This window comes from Chionomys nivalis, chromosome 9, assembly GCF_950005125.1.
Source record: "Chionomys nivalis chromosome 9, mChiNiv1.1, whole genome shotgun sequence".
NCBI lineage: Eukaryota > Metazoa > Chordata > Mammalia > Rodentia > Cricetidae > Chionomys > Chionomys nivalis.
This window is the reverse complement of record NC_080094.1, coordinates 81503726-81527599: the sequence shown is the minus strand read 5'-3', so window position 1 is coordinate 81527599 and position 23874 is coordinate 81503726. Positions and strand designations below refer to the sequence as shown.

At 51.9% G+C, this 23874-nt stretch overlaps 1 protein-coding gene across 2 annotated transcripts in view; it reads right to left on the bottom strand.

Moving 5' to 3' along the window:
• Positions 1–18885, bottom strand: part of Prdm11 (PR/SET domain 11) — an 80978-nt gene extending 62093 nt beyond the window's left edge. For both annotated transcript variants that reach the window (XM_057780205.1, XM_057780207.1), the window contains exon 1: positions 18559–18885. In XM_057780205.1, coding sequence (XP_057636188.1) covers positions 18559–18747 — 189 coding nt within the window. In that variant the 5' untranslated portion in view covers positions 18748–18885. The remainder of the gene's footprint in view (positions 1–18558) is intronic.
• Positions 18886–23874: the final 4989 nt, after the last annotated feature.

The following is a 23874-nucleotide window of genomic DNA, read 5'->3' as shown; positions in this document are numbered from 1 at the left end:
GCAGCTGTGTGGAGTCTAATCGGCCCAAAGCCCACTTACCTTCTTGCCACTGTTTCCAGGTGGCAATCTTGTAAGACAGGGATCCTGCACAGGGAAGACAGGGGCTCCTGAGAGGTCCTACAAGGTAATAACCATGGAACTGGCTCCACCCTGAGGCGACAAGAAGGAAGTGTAGGTGGAAAACTGGCAGCTGCTCCGCTTTCTCGACTTTTATTTATGCCATAGGAAAGTGTGGACAGTCTGCTTCTCCGCGGTCACAAGGGCCAGTCACACTGGGCATGTGGCTCCACATGGTGGCGCTATGCTGGGGGTAAGTAGGAGCCCTGCTCAGATGGGTCAGTGCGGCTGCCCAGCTCCAAAGGCAGTCGACCTCCTGTGTCTCCTGTGCTGTGCGAGGCATCCGAGCTGGTGACTTCTGTGGCATCTCCAGGTGATGACCTGGGAATTGCCAGCCTGCCAGCTCATCTCCCTTTGGACTGCTCCCCCACACTGAACCCTGCAGACGCTGAGGTGAAGCAGATGCAATCGCATGCTCCCACAGTGCAGGAGAAGCAGCCAGATCCCTGCGAGAAGCAACTCAGACAGAAGCTGGGAGGGCAGGTGCCAGGGAGAGCCCCTGGTGTGATCACAGTTAGCCTCCCACTGTCCGCTTATGAAATGAAAAGACACAGTCAAGCCGGGCTGCTGTGAGCCTGACCTCTTCCACGTGGGCACTGAGCCTCAGTTTACCTGTCTGTACAGTGAGGCAGCAGGGCTCGGTTTCCTGTAGCACTCATTTGCTCTGGCATTCTGTGACCACAGCGGAGGGAAAACCGGCCTTAAGCCAACTCCACCACCGGACCAGCAGGCGACAAACATCTTCCTGCCAACCTACTCTACCACAGAGGTCAAAACAGACTGTGGCGAAACTGCTGTATTCCACCCCTGAGGTCCACCGCAGCTGGCACCTCCCGTGGACACGGCACTCCACCGCAGCTGGCACCAATGGCACTCCACCGCAGCTGGCACCTCCCGTGGACACGGTACTCCACCGCAGTTGACACCAATGGCACCCCACGTGGACACGGCACTCCACTGAAGCTGGTAACCCGCATGGTCACGGCACTCTAGTGCAGCTGGCACCCCGCGTGGACACGGCACTCCACTGAAGCTGGCACCCCGCGTGGACACGGCACTCCACCGCAGCTGGCACCCCGCACCGAACCTGCAGAGCCCTTCCCATGTTTCTCACAGGTTCCCGGATGAGAAATGAATCACGAAAACCAAAAAGATAAAATTAGCCCACCCTGCCAAGGGGTAATTTATGCAAGGACCAGCCCCAGGAGGGAGGACTTACGCAGGCTTGGGGTTGGCAGAGGGTAGCCTGGCCATCTGGAGGCCCTGTCTCCGGACTCGTCTATTTTTGCCCTCAGCTTCCTGGGCTGCTGGCACCGACTCTAGAGCTTTCTTAAGTCCCTCCTTGTGCCCTCCCTGGCAGCAGACCTGCAGCAAAGGGACGCATGCCTGGGCTCCTGGTAGGTACCTATCCTTCCATCTTACTGCCCTCATTCCGTGGGTGAGGAAAATAAGGCTCAGAGAGGCTGCTTGGGCAACTACAGAGAAGTAACAAAACTGGATTCGAAGCCAGACCCCTGCTTTCCATAGGCTGTAATACTTTCCCACGCTTGGCACTTCCCCTGGTCTCCAGTCCTCAGGTGAGTGAGAGAGGAGGCAACCCCCACCCATGCCTACTATGTGTTTTCCAGGCCCATTCCATCCACTGGCAAGGTGGCGGGTTCTTACTAACCCAGAGCAAGGGGCTCACAGAGACAACAGCAAGCGTGAGTCCATTGCAGAGATCCTGCTGCTGGGTTTTGTGCAGAGGGCAAATCTGGGTGGGGTGGGGGACTCCCTGCATGCAGGGTCACTTACAAGCCCGACAGAGACCCTGCTCTAGTCTTCATCCAGGTAGCTGCTCCTATCTGCGGGACCCATGGGGAACACAGGAGCTGCTGGAGGGAGGTTCGTCTGAAGGCCGGTGAAGCCGGTAAGTTACCTCTCCTTCTTGAGCCTCATTAGCCCAGGTGGGCTCATGGGTGGTGGGGAAGGGGAGAGCACTGTAAGCTAGGTAGAGGAGACCGCAGAGTTCAATGGTAACTCAAGTGTCCTGCTGAAGGTGGACACCTTCCAGAGGAAGCCAACACCACAGTCACCCATGCAGAGAGAATGTACTTCCATCCCTGGGGGCTGGCAGCTGAGCTGCTGTGTGGACAGCTGGGAGGAGCACCGCCTACTCCCTGGGATGTAGTTCAAATCAGCTCAGCTGCCGGTCTCTGGGAGTGAGCACAGCTGCCATGGCCAGGGCCCTGGGTATAGAACGTCCCAGCTATACTGCGTGGGCCTCTTCTCACCAAAACTGGTGTGCCAAGAGGCCAAGTGGCCCACTCAAAGCCCCCAGTCCTCAGTGCCTCCCATGAAAGCCCATATTCCAGTCTGATGGGTCCCCTGCTTATGTAGCTCATGCTAGAAGTAATACAGGTATGCGGCTAGACAGGTACACCTGTAACTCCAGCACTTGGGAGGCTGGGGCAGGAGGATCCCTATGAGCTTAAGGCCAATCTGGGCTACACGGTGAGGCGATCTCCCCATGCTTCAGCTTCCCCAGCTGTGCATGAGAACTAACAATGGCAGCCACCTCGGGTTATTCTGAGGATGGAGTTAAGATGCATCACGAGGTACTGAGTGGCACCTAGCTCGGGTAAGCTCTCAGTACACACGAGAGATGTGAGACGGGACCACTGTGCAAACCCCTCTAACATTATGCTCACAACCTTCACTTCAAGCCAGGTCAGGCCGGCACCTTCAGAGTAAGGCAACAGCAGAAGAGCAGGAGTCGGCAGCTGGGACAAAGGGGCCGGCAGGTGCCTTGCCACCACCAGCACACACCAGCCCCTGGTGTTTCGGAGATGTACTCTCCCCAGTGGGAAACAGGACCAACGGTGGCTGTTCTCTGTTTCCCTGGGAGTCCTCACTGTTGTCACTGCTCCCTTCCCAGAAGACGGGTCCCAGAGTTCTCTCTAAGGGCAGAGGGACATTGGAATGGTTCCTCAGCTGGCCACTTCAACTACCAGGAGGGAATATGGCTTAGTTCTGGGGAGGACTGGGCCAGGGCCAGCCACACACTCCTCTGCTTTTGGAATGTAATCCCGGCTGTCTGCACTCTCTGACCACACACCACTGGCCAGAAAGCCAAGGCCAAGCGGGCTGCCTGCCTTGGCAACCACTGCCAAGATGATCACATTGGGTGGCCTTGTGAGAGAGAGGTGGATGGACAGCCAGATGGCATGAGTACCACTCCAGCTCTGCCAGTGGCCAACCATGTGGGTGGCGTTGAGAATGTCATTTAGGAATCCGTAAAATATCTTGGTTTCTCCACCTGAGCAATGGCCACAGCCAGGGGACCTGTTTTGCAGGGCAAGCTGGTTAGGAGCCAGGTGGGGCACGCAGGTGCTCTGCCTTTTGCAAGGCTGCAGGTAAAGCCAGATGTCGTTCACCCAGACCAACGTGGAACCGGGAGAACAACATGCCCCAGAGACTGAGGCAAACCCTTGCCTGGGCCAACATGGTTCTAAGACACCCAGTTCCCAGGGGACAGTCTGGCCCCAAGCTGCTTTCTTCTCCTGCCCACCCCGCAGTCCAACAGAGATCAAATCCACAATGGACCCATTGAAAAATCGGTCAGTGTGTCCAAGGTGTGGGGTTACATTAGGTACTATGCTCCTGGCCACCTCCTCAGAGCAAATGACCAGGACAGCCTCTTTCCTCTGCAGGCCCCTATCCAGAACCTTCCTGGCCAAGCAGGGTAGAAATCTGATCACCAGCGCATTCCCAGGCAGCAGTGTCCTCTGGGACACCGTCGACCAGGCATGGGAGGTGTCACGATGGCAAGAGCCAACCTGGTCTGCCCACCAGGGATGCAGGCTCAGCACCCTGTGAGGCGATGATGAGCTAAGGCAAAGGCAGAACTCTATGACAGGGATACTGCCAGGCACCTACCCTTCGCCTGGCCAGCCCTTTGCCCTTAAGGTTGCTCGGTGACGTGAGAGCTGTTATTTCTGGTTCGTAGTGGGTAAGGCCAAGCCACAGAAAGAGGTGCCACAGATCTGGAAATGGTGGCTCTAGGGGAGCTGGGTCAGGATCCCAAGGACAGCATTCTGATTCCAGCCTGCGCTGATCTTTTGAACTACCTCTCCCTCTGCCCTGTTCCCAGCTCATCAGAACTGTGCCACTGAACAGGGTCAGAAAAGGGGAGAAGAAGGAGAGGAGTGGCCAGGGCCAGGGAAGCAGATTTCTACCCAGATCAAAAGAGGAGACCGAAGGATAGCTGGTATCATGGAAGGTGTTTGTTTCTCCACAAGGTCTCAGTGGGAAAATTTAAGTATCAGTTAATACATTTTTAAAGCATAACAGGTTTCCATAGCCCAGCAACAACAAATCTAGAGTGCCCCAAGAAAGCTCTGGGACTATGGAGAAACCCTGTCTCGAAAAATCCAAAAAAAAAAAAAAAGACAGCTCTGGGATAAGATGGTAGCTAACTTAGACGTCCAGCCATAGGGGAGTGGCTGGATACACAGTGATGATGATAGTTCTGCATGTGAAGACATGATCAAACTGATGCTCATGGCTCAGGTTCGTAATCGCTGTACTCAGAACAGAGGCAGAAGGATCAACAAGTTAGAAGCCAGGCTAGGCTACATAGCAAAAAGGGGCTTTTGTGGGAGGTAGACAGGGAGAAAGCCCAGTCAGGAGAGTGCCTCCTCTGCAAACATGAGGACATAAGTTCAAACCCGCTCCCCTCCTAGGAAAAAAAAGCCAGGTGCGCCAATGTACACCTGGGAGGGGGTGCAGATGGTGTCCCGGGGCTTGCTGGCCAGCCCGTCCAGCCAATCAATGAGCTCCAGGGTTGGTAAGATAGAGTAGCAGTCACAGGTGACGCGTGACTGAGGAAGACATCTGAATCTGACCTCTCGTCTCTGCGTGCACAAGCACACATACACACACACGTGACATGCACACACAGAGGCACACACACTACACAAAAACCGAATTTTGTAGGTAGAATGTTAAGTGAGGAGTACTGAGTCCTGCAGTACTCAGACAGCTATCGCTGTCTATGTGCCGTATGCTATGCATCTGTGTACAGAAAGAACGCTGGAGGGCTCCGGCAGCCACTAGCTAGCCTTGTGGGGCCTGGAATGTGGTGGCTGCTAAAGTCTTATTTGTCAACATCCCACTTTCACAGTAAACATATGCGTGTATGTTCTTTATAGGATTAAAACTCAGCACAACAAAATTTAAAAGACATAAAGATCTGCCTTGGAAAACAGTTACCAGGCCCCTTGAGTGATACAATCACCCACAATAGGGATGGGAGCATCAGAGAAAATTCTAATACCCATGTACACAGGTGGACCGGAGTCTGGTTAGGAAAATGGGAGCCAAGACCACAGCCTGTGTCTACCCACACATGGGGTCAGTAGGGAGAAGCGCTGTACACATTAGATCCTAGGAAGGGGGAGGCTGAGCAATGCGGGTCCGCTTGTGACTTAGAGGTGAACAGCTTGGCTATCGAGAGCAGCCTTCTGCCTGCACTACCCCGCTTCCTCAGTGACCTCCAGCCTCCGCCAGGGTAAAGGGTGCATCTGGGAGGTGAGGCTCAGAAAGGAAAGAGGAGAAAGCAGTACGCATGCCAAGTGTTCATGGGACCAAATACCCAACTGTGACACTGTACCCAGGCAAGAGCCCTGACTGCCCAGTGAACCCTAACTCCAAACAGGTTGAACCTGGCGGCCCCAGCTAAACCCTAAGTTCGGGCCAGGTATCAATCAAATGCCAATGACATCACTACTGCAAGTCAGCTCCAGTGTGAAGAGAAGAGCCAGGGGGAATAGACCTGAGTCTCAGCTCTGCCTTCAAGGAAGCACACACAACCCTACCAACACCATTGACCCTTTGGGAGCCTCAGTTAATCCATCTGTCACTTGGGCCAATGATGACTGGCTGTGGGTAAGATGAGCTAATGACGCCTTTTGTGAAAAACAATGGCTCCACTAACATAAGAGGTCACAGCCACACTCCAGGTGCACCCAAGGTGCCAAGAAAATATATGGCAATGCCTGGACTCTAAAGCAGAACAGTCAGAGAAGTGTGTGTGGGGGGCTGTTACTGGAAGGCACTAATTGATTTGCCTGAGACAAAATAAGTAGTTGACTGTGCCCTGACTCCTGGGTGCAGCCTTAAAGGATTACACCACTGTGTGTGTGTGTGTGTGTGTGTGTAGTCCTGCCAAACAGGCTGGGAGTGTCCTTTGAGAAATAAGGACACTGAGAAGCAAGGCAGTCCTGCATGACATTCGCCAGGGAAATTGCCAGCTTTGGGGGAGGGTGGGTAGCAGGAGGAAACCTGAGGCCAGAGCCACTGACCTGGAACTTGCTCTCTCCCCACACCACGCCCAACAGTGCCCACCCAGGCTGCCACTCTGCCAGTGTGACGGGAACCATTGTCAAAACCCAGGCACCTCAGTGACTCTGGGCTGGTTGGCCTACAGCCCATGCTGGGTCACAGAGGAAGGCCTGTCCTGTCCCACCCTGTTCTGAAGAAGTATGGAGACTCTGAACAGCAGCTGCCCAGCCTCCGGCTGCTGCAGAACCCAGCTGGTCTGAAAGCATAACAGAGAGAGAGAGAGAGCCAGGGGCACCCTTAACAGGGCCCCACGGAGACGGGTGAGGCTGGTGCTTGTGGGAAGGGTGCTCCTACAGCTCCCTCCTGGGTAGCCCCCCCACGCCCCCCCCGCCCCTTGGGCTTGTGGCCACATGCAGGCCCAGGCACACCTTGGGTTGTTCCCAGAAACCCAAGGACAAGGTGGGTCCCTCAACTCAGGAAAGAGGCTGGGAAGAGCTAAGGGAGGAACTTCTAAACGCTACGCAACAGTCCTTTGGACTGGCCCAGCTTTCAGGTGTGGCAGGAATGCAGGCCCCAGACCTGGCCATTAGAGGATCCACACAGGAGGCAACTTCAGGCCATTGTCCCTTCTTACCCCCGGCCCCAGGTCTCCAGAAAGCAGGCCACAAGCCCCGGTGACCCCAGCCTCTACAACAAGCCCTAACTTCCTCCTTGAATATGGTCCCACCAGGCCCAAAGAATCTGGACGCTCCACTGGCTGCTCTCCAGGCCACACCCCTGAAGCTCTGGTGTTAGAGGTGGGGGGAATGAAGCTTCCCCCACAGATGTCAGCCCATGACCAGGACAGCCTAGGAAGGCTGTGGCCTCACCCCAGGGGCCTGCAGGCTCACCAGCCAGAACTGCCTCATAGTATAGGCAGATAGCTCCTCCCTGGCAACTCCTTAGACCCCAGGGCAGCCTCCCTGACAGGCGGAAAGGAGTGTGCACTAGGGTGGTCTTGTCCTCCTTTAAATCACCAGGACCGCCCATATCCCCATTCCAAGCCTCCCACCACAGGGCAGTTCTCAACCTAAAAGCTGGCTGCATCTCACCTCTCCTGAGGAACCATCAGGAGCACCTCAGTACTTCCTGGGCCACTCCTTCCAGTTCAGAGCCATCTCCTCCTTCTCCCAAATGCCAAACCCACCTGCCACTCAATGGACCACAGGCCTTCCCACTGCTCACCTTTGCACATTGTTCTCAGTGCCCAAATGCCCTTCCCTTCACCTGACACACTTCTGCTAGGGGGTGTCCAGCTGCTCACCAACCTCTGGGAAGTAAACCTGCACTTCCTGCCCCACTACCCAAAGCCACTCCTTAAACTTCCTGCCTTCACTCAAAGCCAGGCTAGGCACCAGAGCTGCTCAAACTGTCTGTGGTCAAGAGACTTTGTTTCAGCTTCCAAACAGCGACCCATGGTTGGCTTTGTAAACTACGATGAAAATGGCATGGGGACCACGGGTTGCAGTAAGAGTTTCTCCAGTTTGTTCTCCAAGTCTGTACCGCTCTCCCTACAGACGACCTGTAACACTTGTCCACCTAGGCCAGAGGTCCACCCAGCACACGCTGGACAGCACTGGCCAGGATGCTGCTTGCCTAGCGTTCCAAGGAGATCCAGTAGCCTTTGCATTTCCAGGTTCCAAAAGGGCACTGATCAAACACCTGATGGCAAAGCATTGGGTGGGAAGGTCTGGACACCCCATAATACAGCTGCACTTGTGCCAAGAGCCCCCATTTCCCAGACTGACCTGGGTCATGGTTTTTTATTTGGTTGTTTGTTTTATTTTTATTGAGCTCTACATTTTTCTCTGCTCCCCTCTCTGCCTCTTCCCTCCCCTTCAGCCCTCTCCCATGGTCCCCATGCTCCCAGTTTACTCAGGAGATCTTGTCTTTTTCTACTTCCCATGTAGATTAAATCCAAATATGTCCCTCTTAGGGGCCTCATTATTGTCTGGGTTCTCTGGGATTGTGAATTGTAGGGTGGTTTTCTTTGCTTTATATTTAAAAACCACTTATGAGTGAGTACATAAGAAAATTGTCTTTCTGGGTCTGGGTTACCTCATTCAATATGATGTTTTCTAGCTCTATCCATTTGCCTGCAAATTTCAAGATGTCATTTTTTTCTGCTGTGTAGTACTCCATTGTGTAAATGTACCACATTTTCCTTATCCATTTTTTGGTCAAGAGGCATTTTAGATTGTTTTCAGGTTCTGGTTATGACAAACAATGCTGCTATAGTGATTGAGCATCCTTTGGATATATACCCAAACATGGTATTACTGGGTCTTGAGGAAGGTTGTTTCCTAATTATCTGAGAAATCATCATACAGATATCTAAAGGGGTTGTACCAGTTTGCACTCCCAATAGCAATGCGAAAGTGTTTCCTTTTCCCCACAACTTCTCCAGCATAACTTGTCATCAGTGTTTTTGACCTTGGCCATTCTTATAGGTGTGAGATGGACACTCAGAGTTGTTTTAATTTGCATTTCTCTGATGACTAAGGATGTTGAGCATTTCCTTAAGTGTCTTTCAGCCATTTTAGATTCCTCTGCTGAGAGTTCTATGTTTCGGTCTGTACTCCATTTCTTTCTTTTTTTTTTTTTGTTAGATTATTTGTTCTTTTGATAACCAATTTCTTGAGTTCTTTGTATATTTTGGAGATCAGACCTCTGTCTGATGTGGGGTTGGTGACAATCTTTTCCCATTCTGAAAGCTGTTGTTTTGTCTTATTGACCATGTCCTTTGCTCTACAGAAGCTTTTCAGTTTCAGGAGGTCCCATTTATTAATTGTTTCTCTCAGTGTCTGTGCTACTGAGGTGATATTTAGGAAGTGGTTTCCTGTGCCAATGTGTTCAAGTGTACTTCCCACTTTCTCTTCTATAAGGTTCAGTGTGGTTGGCTTTATGTTGAGGTCTTTGATCATTTGGACTTGAGTTTTGTGCATGGCGATAGATATGGTCTATGATCTATTTTCATTCTTCTACATGTTGATATCCAGTTATACCAGCACCATTTGTTAAATATGCTTTCTTTTGTCCACTTGATATTTTTTGCCTCTTTGTCAAAATTCAGGTGTTCGAAGGTGTATGGATTAATATCCAGGTCTTTGATTTGGTTCCATTGGTCCTCCTGTCTGTTGTTATGCCAATACCAGGCTGTTTTCAGTACTGTAGCTCTGTAGTAGAGTTTGAAGTCAGGAATTATGATGCCTCCAGAAGTTCCTTTATTGTACAGGATTGTTCTGGCTATCCTGGGTTTTTTGCTTTTCCATATGAAGTTGAGTACTGTTCTTTCAAGGTCTGTGAAGAATTTTGCTGGGATTTTGCTGGGCATTGCATTGAATCTGTAGATTGCTTCTGGTAAGACTGTCATTTTTACTATGTTAATTCTACCTACCCAAGAGCATGGGAGATCTTTCCACTTTCTGGTGTCTTCTTCAATGTCTTTCTTCAAAGATTTAAAGTTCTTGTCATACAAGTCTTTCACTTGTTTGGTTAGAGTTACCCCGAGATATTTTATGCTATTTGTGGCTATTGTGAAGGATGATGTTTCTCTGATTTCTTTCTCAGCCCATTTATCATCTGTGTACAGGAGGGCTACTGATTTTTTTTTTTAGTTAATCTTGTATCTGCTACATTAATGAAAGTGTTTATAAGTTGCAGAAGTTCCTTGGTAGAATTTTTTGGGTTGCTTATGTAAACTATCACATAGTCAGCAAATAGTGAGAGTTTGACTTCTTTTCTGATTTGTATCCCCTTGATCTCCTTTTGTTGTCTTATTGCTCTAGCTAGGACCTCAAGAACTATATTGAATAGATATGGAGAGAGTGGACAACCTTGTCTTGTTCCTGATTTCAGTAGGATTGCTGTGAGTTTCTCTCCATTTAGTTTGACATTGACTGTTGGCTTGTATATTGCCTTTATTATGTTTAAGTATGTTCCTTGTACCCCTGCTCTCTCCGAGAACTTTATCATGAAGGGATGTTGTATTTTGTCAAAAGCTTTTTTGGCATATAATGAGATGATCATATTTTTTTTTCAGTTTGTTTATGTGATGGATTACATTGACAGATTTTCGTATGTTGAACCTTCCCTGCATCTCTGGGATGAAGCCAACTTGATCATGGTGGATGATGGTTCTGATGTGTTCTTGGATTCGATTTGCCAGTATTTTATTGAGTATTTTTGCATCAATGTTCATGAGTGAGATTGGTCTGTAATTCTCTTTCTTAGCAATGTCTTTATGTGGTTTGAGTATCAGGGTAATTGTAGTCTTATAAAAAGAGTTTGGTAATGTTCCTTCTGTTTCTATTGTGTGGAACAATTTGAGGAGTATTGGTACTAGTTCTTCTAGCAGAACAGTAACTCACAGGTGCTCACCTAAGCCTGAGGTCCACCCAGCACACTGGACAGCACTGGCCAGGATGCTGCTTGCCTAGTGTTCCAAGGAGATCCAGTAGCCTTTGCATTTCCAGGTTCCAAAAGTGCACTGCTCAAATACCTGATGGCAAAACATTGGGTGGGAAGGTCTGAACACCCCATAATAGAGCTACGCTTGTGCCAAGAGTCCCCATTTCCCAGACTGACCTGGGCCATGGTTCTTTGTGTCCTATGTTTTCACTGCCCTACCTGGCAGCCAAGGGGAGGGATGAGGAAGCCACCAGTCACCCAGGGCAAAGATCCTACAGGCCAGGTCACCACCAGCAGTAACACAGAGCAAGTAATCTTGGCTCAGCCTTTACCAGTGTGCGACCTTGGACTTACATTTCACCTTACAAACTGGATCCCAAAACATCAGCATCACGGGATGGCTGAGTTCCGCAGGATTGTGCACACACATGTGCCTCCTGCACGCATGGCTGATACTGGGGCTTAGAGCTCACAGGAAGCTCAACTTTTCTTGGGATTTCACTACACCTTGGGGTAAGTCCTGTTCCAGCTGCTAAGCCACAGGTCTCTTGGGCGCACTTCCTCTTCTCTCTCCTCTCCACAGCCACTCACTTGGACACTGAGTCTTCAGCAAACGCCAAGTCCCCTGGCTAGTCTGGAACCCAGCTGGCCTGCAGAGGGGCTTTACAGGCACACAGATAGACTTGGGCACACACAGGGTAAACCACCCTGACCGTAGTGGGGCTGTGAAGTTTGAGCTAGGTCCCACCAACAGTTCTCCGCCCCCCAGAGTCACACCCTACCTCAGGCCATGATAATATTGGGTCCACTGGATGCGCCCCCATGACAAGCTCCCTCACAACAAGACTTCTCCTGCAGGAACCGAGGGTCCGCTTGGCCATTTCCCTGCCTCTCTTGTATCCTAAGTCAGGTACTCCATCATCAGGGATGCTGGCAGTGGGACCTTTTCTTGACTCTCATCCTTTCCCTCCAGAAAAGTCTGAGAAAACAGGCAACAAGTCTGTGAGCTCTGGCACTGTAGGAGTGACTCCACATTTTCTTTTTCAGGGATGTCCACACCAACTCAGCTCAGAGTTGAGTCAAATCATATCCAGAGCCTCACTCCCATCCCTGTAGCCTGCTCACCGTGTGTTTACTTACAACCCTTCTCCAAGTATTGAAACTGCTTACTACGAATATATCAGGAGCAAGACCCTGGGGCAGAGGAGAAGGTGAGGTTTGGAGTCTGGCCACTCTAACGACATGACTTTCCCTAAGTCACTTCTAGTCTCTGAGCCTGGGTTTCCTCAAAGGCACAATGAGGTGTCCTGCAAGCTTACCTGCTTGCCTTGATCTGGATAAAGGTTTTGGGGGGGAAGGCAGAACAAGGGTGGGGTGGAATTCTGAGTCTCCTTCTGTGTCAGAGGGGAGAGTAGAAAGCTCTAGAGGTTCAGGTGTGTCCCGTGGAAAAGACAGAACCGCCTCCACAGTCACCCTGCTCTGAGGCCGATGCGGGGAGGCAGGGCGCCAGCCGTCCATGTTTGGTTCCCTCCCACATCGTCCCTTCATCTGAGACTCTTGGTTGATCCAAGTGTGACGCTGCAATCTGAGTCTGAGGTTCCCAGGGTGGGGAAGGTCCTGGACACAGCTGCATCAGCCAAGATCCTACCAATCAAATTCGTTTTAAAGCACAAGAAATCTGTTGGGAATTATTAGATAAGATAGAAAGTGGCCCCTAAGGCTTCCTTTGTGATGTAGCTTTCACAGGGTGAATGGGAGAAGTCTAAGCTGTGTGTCCTTCAGTCAGTCAAGGGACCTCTCTGAGCCACAAGTTCCCCTTCCATAAATGGATGCCAAGGTCCCTGATACTCAATAAACGTCTCCCCCACCCCCAGAAGCTGATCCCTCCTGGGAACAGTGTCTCAGTTTGGCACTGACAATAAAGAGGGAAAGATTTTCTTTCACGAATATGAGGCAGGATTGATTCCCTCATTTCGGTGGCCAGAAGAGGAAACTGAAGCCAGTCAGGCTGAACAGCAGCCAGGGTGCGGAATGAGTGCCCAAGGGTGTAGCCAGATCACGAGCAAGCACAGAAGCTTCTATCCATCTCTTTTCGGGCACCTTGTTCTCAGTAAGGGATACAAGATTATCTCCATGCCCCAGACATGCCTCCCTGGTGCACAGTGACTGTACATCCAGGAAGGTATCTCCAAGTTAAGCTGACACCAGGCACTGGTGCCCAGTGCTTGCTGGGAGCTGTCTGTGCAGCCCTAAGCTGGGTGGTAACTGTTATCACCTCTCCCCTCCATTCAGGGAACAGCCAGGCTGGGAGGACTTGACCTGAGCCCCATGTCCTCTTCAAGGCACAACCCCAACCCCCACCAAATTGCTATCTCCCCCACTTCCCTCTTCCTGCAAGGGCTCAGATCCAGGCATTCCCAAGCCACACCATGTAGGATTCAACCTGCTTGAGCTGAGTCTTCACCTGTCCACTCTGACCTGTAACCATCCTGCTGGCTTCACCCTCCTCTTCTATCACCTCTGCAAACCTTTCTATCCAGCATTTCTGGACCAAGCGTCTGGTCACTGTGTCTTAGAAAAACCTTCTGAGGCTCCCTGCAGCTCACCAGTGGGCAAACTCATGCAACTCAGCTGAAAACTGGTGTCAGGGAGCACTCAGGGGCCAGGTGGCCCAGCTTCAGATCCCAGTTACACAGCTTATCAACAGTGACACTCTCGCTCTCCCTTTCTGGTCCTCAGCATCCTAAACTACAGACCGGGGAAACAAGGATGAGGACCATGCAGAGAACGCCCTTCGTGAGGCAAGCCAGTCACTCATAACCTCACACAACACACCATGCAAGCCACAACACTCCTCTCACAGGAGTGAACCAGCTCCCAGAAATTCTAGCTCTCTGAGAACTAACAGAGAGGGAGAAATAAAAAAATAGGTAAGTGAGACATAAGGCAAGTTAAGGAGAGAAAGCGGGAAGCTGAGGGAGGGAGCTGTGTGGGTTACAACTCTCAACAGGAAAGCGCCCCAGAAGGCAGTATTTTGGCAGTCCTGGAGATGGAGATGTAGCCACAACAGAGCTAACTGGAGAACAGTACTCCAGGGAGATGGCCAAGGGCAGGAGGAGGACACGGCTCTGCTCCACCTGTCCCACCCTCTCACACCCATGCATCCACTCATCAACCACAGACCCACGCTTTCCAAGGCTGTCCACAGACACTGATGTCTCTCCTCTCTCCCCCCTTGACATCCTGCCCATCTTCAAAGCCCAGGCTGAAGACTTCCTCTTCTGAGGAGACTGTTGCTTGACTGGGACTCCACAGCTATCCCCTTTCCTGCCGACTATAACCTATGACATGTAATTGTGTTTGGCTCTCCACTGGCTTGTGAGCAGTGTAAGGCAGGGACCGAGTGGCCCAAGCCTGGCACAGCAAGAACACATGACGAAGGAATGAAGGGCAGGATGACACCCAATCCCAGGCCCCAGGCTTCCTCTCCTGCAGTCTTTTGTTGGGGGGATGCCACCAGTGTTAGGTGCACTGTGTGTGTGATACTGGCCCTCTCAGTCTCAGCTGATACGAATCTGCAGTAGGAAATATGCTTTTTAAAATAACAGCACATGTTTTTCTTCCTTCTTGCTCCCTCTCTTTTGTCTTCTGGCTTTCTGCATGGCTTGTTTTTCCAGCATTGCCCCTGAGCCAGCTGCCGAGAAGCCCCTCCCTGGCCCCACTCTGAGAACACAGGGCTCTGGGCCTCCAATGACTTGCAGGCTCCAGTCAGAGGTGGAGATTACCAGCTAGCCTCAGAGCAAGTCCTCAAGCCCCACTCCCAGGTACTCCCAGGTCAGACACTCCTCTGCTCAAACCCAGGGGAGTCATCTGACCCCACATGACACTTTGACAGAGCACCACACACTCACCAGCCACCAAGTCACTCCTGCCTCTCAGAGGCTGCCCCCAGCCCCTTCCCTATATCCACGCCTCTCCTGTCGTGCTCTCCCTCAACACCCTGCCCATCCTACTCAAGGAGGTCCCAGGACCCTCTGCCTTGGCTCCAAGAGGCTACTCTCAGGAGGTGACATCAGACTGCCACTTTTCAGTTCTGATCATGTGTTAGCTCTGCACGCCTCCCCCCTCCCCGCCAGAGTCTCAGTACCCCGATCTGGGAACACCTGTGGGTGTAGGAGGTCCTTCTGTATTTGTGTTGTTTTCATTGGTTATTAAAGAAACTGCATTGGCCTAATTGATAGGGCAGAACTCAGGTAGGTGGGGAAGACAGAACAGAATTCTGGGAAAAAGGGCAGAGTGGCATAAGCCATGGTTCTCCTGCCCGAGACGGACGCTGGTTAGACTTATGCCGGTAAGCCACAGTCAAGTGGCGATACAGATTATTAGAAATGGGTTAAATCAAGATGTGAGAGTTAGCCATTAAGAGGCTAGTGATAATGGGCCAGGCAGTGTTTAAATGAATACAGTTTCTGTGTTGTTATTTCGGGTGTAAGCTAGCTGGGCGGGATGGAACAAAGGGCCCCTGCACTCCCTACAACAGGATGCGGTATGGAGTGGCTTGCTCTTGAGTGTGTCCCTAGTGGTTCATGTGAAGGCCCTGAGACAGTACAGAGGTGGTAGTACTTGAGGACACGGGGGCCACGAGGAGGTCCCTGGGTCACTGAAGGCCCCATACTGAAAGAAACTAGCAGTTCTTTGTGGAAGCCTGATGAGGTCTCTAAAGACAGTCCTTCCAGACTTCCTGTCTTACCATGTGACCTTCTACGGTGCCAACCACCATAGTGAGACACTGTCAAGGGGACCCTTCCTAGAGCTGGAATCATGCTGTTTGGACCTTCAGATTCCAAAACAGCCAAATGAATGCCCTTGCCTCAGACATAGTATCCGATGGATGTAAGCCCTCGGGAAACACTAGCTGCTGTCAGCCATCCCCCACCTGTCAGCTCTTTCACTGAAAATCCCCTTACATCACTGGAGACCCTGGGGGTCTCCAATCTTATCCCTTATGCTCCTGGAACTGCCCATCATAGTTTTCTGCTGGGCCCAGGCATCTGCAAAGACCATGAGCTTCACACTTGCTCTCTGCAAGTTACTCAAGGCTGTGTCTGAAACCTTCCAGCTAGGATTCGGGTCAGGGACTTGGAGCATACTGCCTGTACTCCGCCTCTGCCCATGGCGATTCCCACTCAGGGTCAAGGACTCACAGAAGGCATACATCTAGCAGCTCTCAGACACAAGCCACCTACCTTAAACAGGACCTGTGGTCTGGTGATGGTGTGAGACCACAAGCCCAGGTCTCAGGTCTATCTCTCACTTGTGCTGCACGGTTATGGACCATCAAAGAACACTGCTGGAAATACCTTTGGGAGACCAATAAAGACCACCCTTCCACGCCATGCTGCCCCTCATTATCTTTCACTCACTCATAAATTCTAGGTGAGGATTCTAAGAGGGGTTGACCAGGGCAGAGTGGGCTGGACTCAGAGAGGGCAGATGAGGCTGAGGAAGGCAGACATCTAGGTCTAGTGACAATTTGGGTCCTTCATCAGAAATGTACTGGGCAGACTCAAGGGGGCGCAGGAGCCTGTGGTGGCCCTAACTGTACCACTCCTGACTGCAGTGGGGCTGGGCAAGAGCAGGTGCATTCTCTTGGGCTCTATAAGTGTGGCTTCACCAACATGTTGTGGGTTGTGGGGAGAGGAAGCCAGGATGGATTGACTGAAGAGAGCTTCCCGGGCCTGGAGAAGGGTGAACTGGCTAAGGGAAGCAGACACTAGTGTGTTTCCCATAAGGACCTGTGACGTTCTGCACCCTTGAGTGATATCAGCAGTGGAGGAAAGTTATGAATACATTAAGATCCTCAAGGGAGAGACCTCAGGGCAACTTAATAAACAGGCCTGATCCTCCAGCTCCTCTTCTATGGTCTTTCCCTCTTTTACATTTGCTGATTAAGCCGGTGTTGAATCTAAGTGAAGAGTTAGCCAGATGGTAGACGCTCACCAGACAGACAACTCGGAGAACCAATCTGAGAAACATGTGGACTGGAAAACTCCAGCAACCCAGGCAGGAGGTGATGACTATGGAGACAGACTAAGGGTTCCTGGGACAAAAACAAAAACAAACCCTTATCTCTGAGAAGGACACTCAGAAGAGACCCCTAAGAACAGCTGCTCCTTGGGGGCACCGCCAGTTAGGGGCTGGGTGGAACAGGCTGGAGTCTGGCAAGCAATTGTGATACCCAAGATGGTACATGGAGCATTGCCCAGGTTCAGAGCTCTCACTTCTGAAACCATGAACCAGACCCTGGGTCAACCACTTGACTGCTCCTATCTCAGTGCTCTTCTGGCTGACTCCTAGAAGGGCTGCACCGAGCCCACTGTAGGAAGGAAAGGCGCTCCCCTGCAGAGTCCAATGCCCTGTGGCAAAGATCCTGAAGATGCCCTTCCCTTGAAACTAAAGAAATCAAGGGGCCTGGGATATGTGCCCAGAAGGTTCCCACTCCCCAGGGATGAGGCAAACAAGCTGGGGCTTCTGACCCATCCATCCCATACACCGTGGACTACCAAACCAAGACCCAGAAACGTCCCAGCCTTCCTCTACAGGGGACAAGTGGGCAAGGCAAGCTGGGGTGCCACAGGCATCACACTTCGTGGGAAATTAGTCTGCTTCAGGGTGGACAAAACTCCCAAAGTTTATAGCGTCCCTAAGATGAAGCGCAATCTTCCTTCATCACTCGCGGTCCCCAAGCACAAAGGACTGGGTGTGCTTCTTTCTAGATCACTCTAAATTACAGACCACAGCTATCCTCCACAAGAAGCCATGGCCAGAAAATAAAACAAAATAGGAGGCTTTCCTCCTCTAGGTCGCCAACTCATCCTAAGGGTCTGAGCTCCTTCTCTGGTGTGCTCAAGACACCAGCAACTTTTTGCCGTCCTCGCCCAAGGCTGCTCCGTAGTCTCTGCAGCGACTTGCCTAGGGCACGTTGGCCTTGACGGAGGAAGGTCATTGGCCACCAAGTTTCTGCAGTTTTTGCATCACGTAGTACCTTGGGGACCGAGAATGGGGAGGTGGGGGTGGAGACGACACTCAGGAACGATTTCCCGAAGAGTCTACGCCGCAACCAGGACTTAAAATAGATGGAAGCCACGCCCTTCCCCTGCCGCCCCAGGCCCGCAGCGGGTGGCAGAGAAGAACGCGGTCCCTAAGCCCCCAGCCCAGTCCCGGAGCCCTGGCTACCCCGTCCCTGCAACTAGGCCAGCGGCCGCATCCCGCCCTCGCCCCGCCCTGCCCCCTGTCTACGCGTTCTCTTTCCGAACACCGGGCCGGAGAAGCCGCTCCCATTGGCCGGCGGCCGCGTCCGTCAGCGCGCGGCGGAGCCGAGGAAAAGGCTACAGTGGAACAAGGCGGGCGAGTGCGCGGAGGAAGGAGGCGGAGGCTGGGCCGCCCGAGGCCCGCGGCGGGCGGCCGCGGCAACCTGCCGGCCCGGGCCACCTCGGGGCCCACCGCGGTGTCGGTGCTACGGCCCGTGCCCCGTCGTCCGCACGCGCCCCGCTGCCCAGTGTCCCCGCGCGCGCGTTGCCGCGGTCCCCACGCTGGTTGGCGAGCCGCCCAGCGCCTTCCGAAGCCATGTTCGCGTTCATGGCCACGGTGGCCACCGGGCCCACTCACCTTCGCGGGCTCCCACGCGGGGCGGCGGGCCGGGCCGGGGCCGGGGCGGCGGGGCGCGGCGGGACAGGGCGGCCGCGCGCGGGGTCCCCGGCCGGGCAAAGTTTCAGCGCCGGCAGCAGCACGGCGGCGACTCGCTGCTGCTCTCCTCCCCTGCTTTGACCACCATCTTATTAGTACAGGAAATGACATGGAAAACGGAAGAAAGCGGCGTTTGGGGCAGACGCGGACCCCCCAATTCAGGGGGCCGGAGCCGGGCCTCGCCGAGCCCCGCGTCCCCCGAGCCGGCCCCGCGCGGGAGCTCGCGCGTCCCCGCCGCGCGCCCCACGGGGCGGGCGACGCTGCGGAGGAGGAGCGGGCTGCGCCAACTTTGCGCCCGGGATACTTTCGGGGGGTCGTGCTGGAAAGTTGTGGCGTTTGCGCAAGTCTATCCGAGGTTGCCCACTGCCTCTGCCCAGCTTTGATGCTGTCGGTCTGGAACCCAATAAATAGTCAGAGGGTGATAAATGCGTTTATAATTTTAACCCTTACTGGATCCCCTTCCCGGCCCCTTTAACCCTTTGGGTGCTCGGCAGTTTGGAAGTACCAACCGAAGTTGGGTGATGTGTGTCACCAAGAAGGGCCCTGGGGCATGAGAAAAAAGTATGTGGGGCTGCATACTTAAAGGGTGAACCTCACTTGCTGCTCAGATCAAAGTACAGTACCGAGACAGAATAGAAAACTGGGAGCGACCGCTCCCTAACTGGTTTGGAAAAGATGTTTAAGAAGTCCTTCTTTGCCCGGTGCCTCATTTTCTCAGTCTGTGAAATGGGGCTCAGCAAGAAGAAATATTGAAGGGATGTGGTGAGGCTGGGATCTTTTGAAAAAGCTGTGGTTGGGGAGATGGGGAACCGGGACAGCCATACCCCAAGCAGCCCCTTGGGTGTACTACGCCCACCACAAGGGAAGGCTGAGTGGGGTGGGAGGCATATAGGAGGGTTCACCTCAGGCTGGAAGTTGTCAAAAAGGATTCTACCTCAGTGAGAGGTCTTAGAAGACCTGCCCAGTGTCAGGTTGTCCTGAAGGTCCAGACAGTTCCAAGAAGCTTCCACCAGGGCAATCCCAGAGGGGTGTCCAAGTGTGGACACCTACTCCTGTGGTGAGTCCCTGGACACCTGATGGGGACTAGCAGAGGAGAGGACGTGGCCACTTATTTCTTGATAGCACAGATGCTTGGAATCCCTCATCTGTCAATTGCATTATGACCTTGAGTGTCTACAGCTTTGACTCATTCCTCATCTTGCAAAGCTGTAAGGTCCAGCTGCCAGCTCTAGTGTGAGCCCTGAGGGTGTATATAAAGAGTCCAGAACCGGCTATAATACTACAGAAGTGTCTAGATGCTATGCTGTTCGACAGTCAACAAGTGTAGCTTTCTGAAGCTCTAAGTATTGCAGGTAATAATTGGGACCGGGAACAGTGTTTTCCAGTGAGGCTCCAGCCCAGCCAGAGGTCTGTAGGCCTACCTCATGTTCACGCCCTAACTAACACACGGTGGAGGAATTAGCCACTTGTCTCTTCTGTAGGGAAGAACCCATACATAAAACAACATCAAAGGTGGGGCCAGGAACCCACGGGACGGCATGCCTGGAGGGCAAAGTGATGACCTGGAGATGTCCATGTGCCCTGGGTTTGACACATGGCTTGCAGTGACTAGTGAGTGCCTGGTGCAGAGTAGATGGGATGAAGACGCTTAGACAGAGACGGAGGAAAAGAAAGGGTGTGGCCACACACCAGAAGGCCCTTTAGAGACTCAACAGTCTTTGGAGACTGGTTTTCTCTGATCTGAACCATTGGGCAGGGTTTATAGGACCCCCTACAGACAAATGGTCAATGTAAGACCAGCCTCTTGCCTCAAGCTTCCCTCTGTGGGTAAGCTGGGCCTGAATCCCAGAAATGCAGTGGGAGAGTGCTCACTGGAGATCCCGGGGGATTCCCTCAGGGACAGGAGCTGAAGTGAATTGGGCACAGGGCAGCCCTTTGCCTTCTCAGTCATCTGAGGCAACAGGGAAACATGCTCAGAGAAGTCCAACCAGCCTGAAATCATAAAGCTAGTTAGAGGCAGGGGGAGAGCCAACCGGGACTTGAAATGTCCTCCCTCCATTGAACAGTGTCTTCTCCACTTCTTAGTCACTCTTCCCACAATGTGACCAAGGATTTCCTTTGTTTTCTTCTATTTTGTTACTATTGCACACAAAGAGTTTGCCAGTGTCTTGTGAGAGGAAGCCAGGTTCTGCCTCCCCTCTCCTTGCAAAAAATGTCCCCAAGAAGATGTCAAGATGTGATTTATGAGTAAATCTTAGCTCTTCAGAGCGAAAGTCAATGTGAGATCTGTTAATAATAAGGATGCCTGTCCAGGACAACCAGGGCTACAGGGAGAGACCCTGCCTCAAAATGCTATATGAATTCAATAAATAAAAACCACTAATAATAATAACAAATAAGGATTCCTAAACAAAATCCATACCCAGTGAACTATGTGGTAGGTGGCTCCCAGGTCTCTAGAGAGTCATTTCCACATTTAGGGTAAGACAAGCATATTATTTATCCCATCAATTAGCCATTATTGTCAACAACCTCGAGGGAGAAATTTCATTCAGGATTTATTGCCTGGAAAAACTAAAACTGGAACAAATTACATCTCCCCCGAGGAACACGCAAGCGTCTTCCTGGCTAATGAGAGGAACTCTGTAACTGATCGGGCTTCCCTTTTCACATGGGCTGCCAGGAAGCTCAGAGCCAAATTCCGTCCTCATTCCCAACCGCATTGGCAGTTGCTTCCTTCTCGTTTCTGCTTCCCACTTCTAATCCTACTGGCTCAGCCTTGTTTTCTCTGTCTCCCTTTGTGAATGGCAAGAAATAAATCATTCAAACGAGCCCACATTGGAAGAGCTGCCGAAGTGACCTGGATCCCATGGGCCTGTTCTCGGCCAGGCGTGGCTCCATTCTGATCTTCCCACTTGCCCAACAGCTGAGGGACCTCTCTCTGAAGGGGCTGGCTTAAGACCAAGGGATTGCTCACACAGCTGCCGGCCAAGGCTAAGATCAAACAGTAAGGGTCAGGTCATCAGTGCTATTTTGTACTTACTGAAACAGCTAACCCCTCTCCTGTTAACCCCACCCCCAACAGCACAAGTGTCCCCTAATGGTCCATCCCGCTGAGAAATGGCAGGAGGAAGCCCTGTCCCTCTGGAGGAGCCACTGTCCTCACTGGATTCGGGTCATGTGCCAGGAGAGGCAACAGGATTCAGGTAGGAGACTGGGGTGGGGTGGGAGGACCAGGGTACTGGAGAGTGTCTTTGGACAGGGAAAACCTCTCTGAGGAAGCGCTGCTTTAGCAGGTTGTGCTAGGTAGAAGAGGCAGTCTCGCCAGGAGCAAAATGGCAGGGTCCTCTGCAGGGGACACAGCCACTGCAAAGACACTGAGGTAGGACAGACTGCACAGTAGGGGGGAAGCAGCGAAGACAATGAAGGTAGCCGCAGGATCCAAACCCAACTTTTCCACTTAGATTTGCTTGAAGAACATGAGAAACCACTGAGTCTGTGATGTATGTTTGCACAAGCTCACCTAGCTGCCACGGCGCCTGTGAGTTCTGAAAGAAGTGACTTACAGGAGAAAGGGCTTATTTTAGCTCGAGATTTAAGGTCTAATTCGCTGAGGCTGGAGGTCAGAGCAACAGGAGCTCGAGGTGGTGGACCACCTTCAATCCACAGTCAGAGGAAGAGGGGCATGAACACACTAGAGCTCAGCCTGCTTTCATGGTCTTATACGGTCCAGGATTCCTTGTCCAGGAATGGCCTCACCAGTAATCTAGAGGGGTCTCCCCACACCAGCTAATACAGCAAGATGATAGTCCACAAGCATGCCCGAAGCCCACTCCCAGGTGAGTCTGGATCTGTCAAATTGTCAATTAACATATCACAGCGCCTTGTCAACTTGATACCCAAGCACATCACTTTTAAGCCATGACTTTCTACACCTTGTCCTCAACATCTCATGGTATTGTAATAATTCAAAATGCATCCAGTCTAACCTCCAAAGTCCCCGTAGCTTTTTACAGTTCCCATGCTTTAAAAGTCTGGAGTCTTACGCTTTCTCTCACTCGGGCCCCAGGGAACAGCTCCCACAACGAGTGCGTAGGGACTGCCCCTTCTTCTCTTAGGCCCCTGTGCTTGGAGAGGAGCTGCCCTGAGCATCAATGCTACCTTTATTCTGCTTCTCGTGATTTGCCGTAAAAGCATTCTAAGGTTGCAGACCAGCGTGGCATGGGTCATTTTGAGCATGCCCGTTCATTTCACAACACACTGTGGATGTCTTTACAAGTCTTTTTAAGAGCACCTTTTATCTCTAAGATTTCAAATGGCTGCACTCTGCACAGTGTGTTGTGACGTGTTTGGAGGCTGCCAATTTTTGCCGTTATAAATAGTGGCATGATGATATCATTATTTGGTTTGAGAGAGAATTTCCTAGGAATGAAATTAATGGGGAAATAATCTGTACCTTTTTCTTTACGTTTCTCTCGAGAACTTCTCATTGATCTATAATGATGTCAGCAGAGTCTGAGCGTGCACATTGCTGTCCCCAGCTCGCTCTGTGAGCATGACATTTGTGATGGCAGAATAGTAAACTCTGTGACCTTGACTGGATTAAGAAATACTTAAGGCAATGCTGGGATACACCTTTGGGTTTCCAGCCAGGCCTAGTAAATGTGGGTGACACTATCCAGTGGGCTGGGGTACTGGACTGCATAAGAAGAGGGAAAGGAAGATGGCGGCTGGGCAGAGCACTCCTCCAGCTTCCCGATCTGCTGAGATGTGATAAGAGGCCTCATATTTCCACAGCCACAGCAGGAGCTGGTGCCTGACCTCCAGTACTCCCTCCACCATGGGCTGCACGCCCTCAAACTGCCAGCCAAAAGGAAGCCTCCCCTCCAGTCGTTCTTATCGGGAATTTAGACTATGCTCACTAGAAAGGAATGTCTAATTCTCGGAGCCTAAACACGTCGATGTTGTCAATGCTGAACTAGGAACAGAGCAGTTCCAGGCTCTGGACTTGCACTTTACCCGGCCAGGATGCCAGGAGTAGCCTCTACTCCAGCCCATCTTGAATTTCCTATAAGAAAGCATACATCCATAAACTTCTAGGTTTGCTCCCTCTGCTCATTGCCATGTGTGTGATTCAGCTGCCGTTCTGAGAATAGCAGACATGTGAACACACAGTGATCCGCTTGCCCCTTGTAAACATTGGAGTTGTGCCTATTTCCACCTCTTTAAGCAGACACT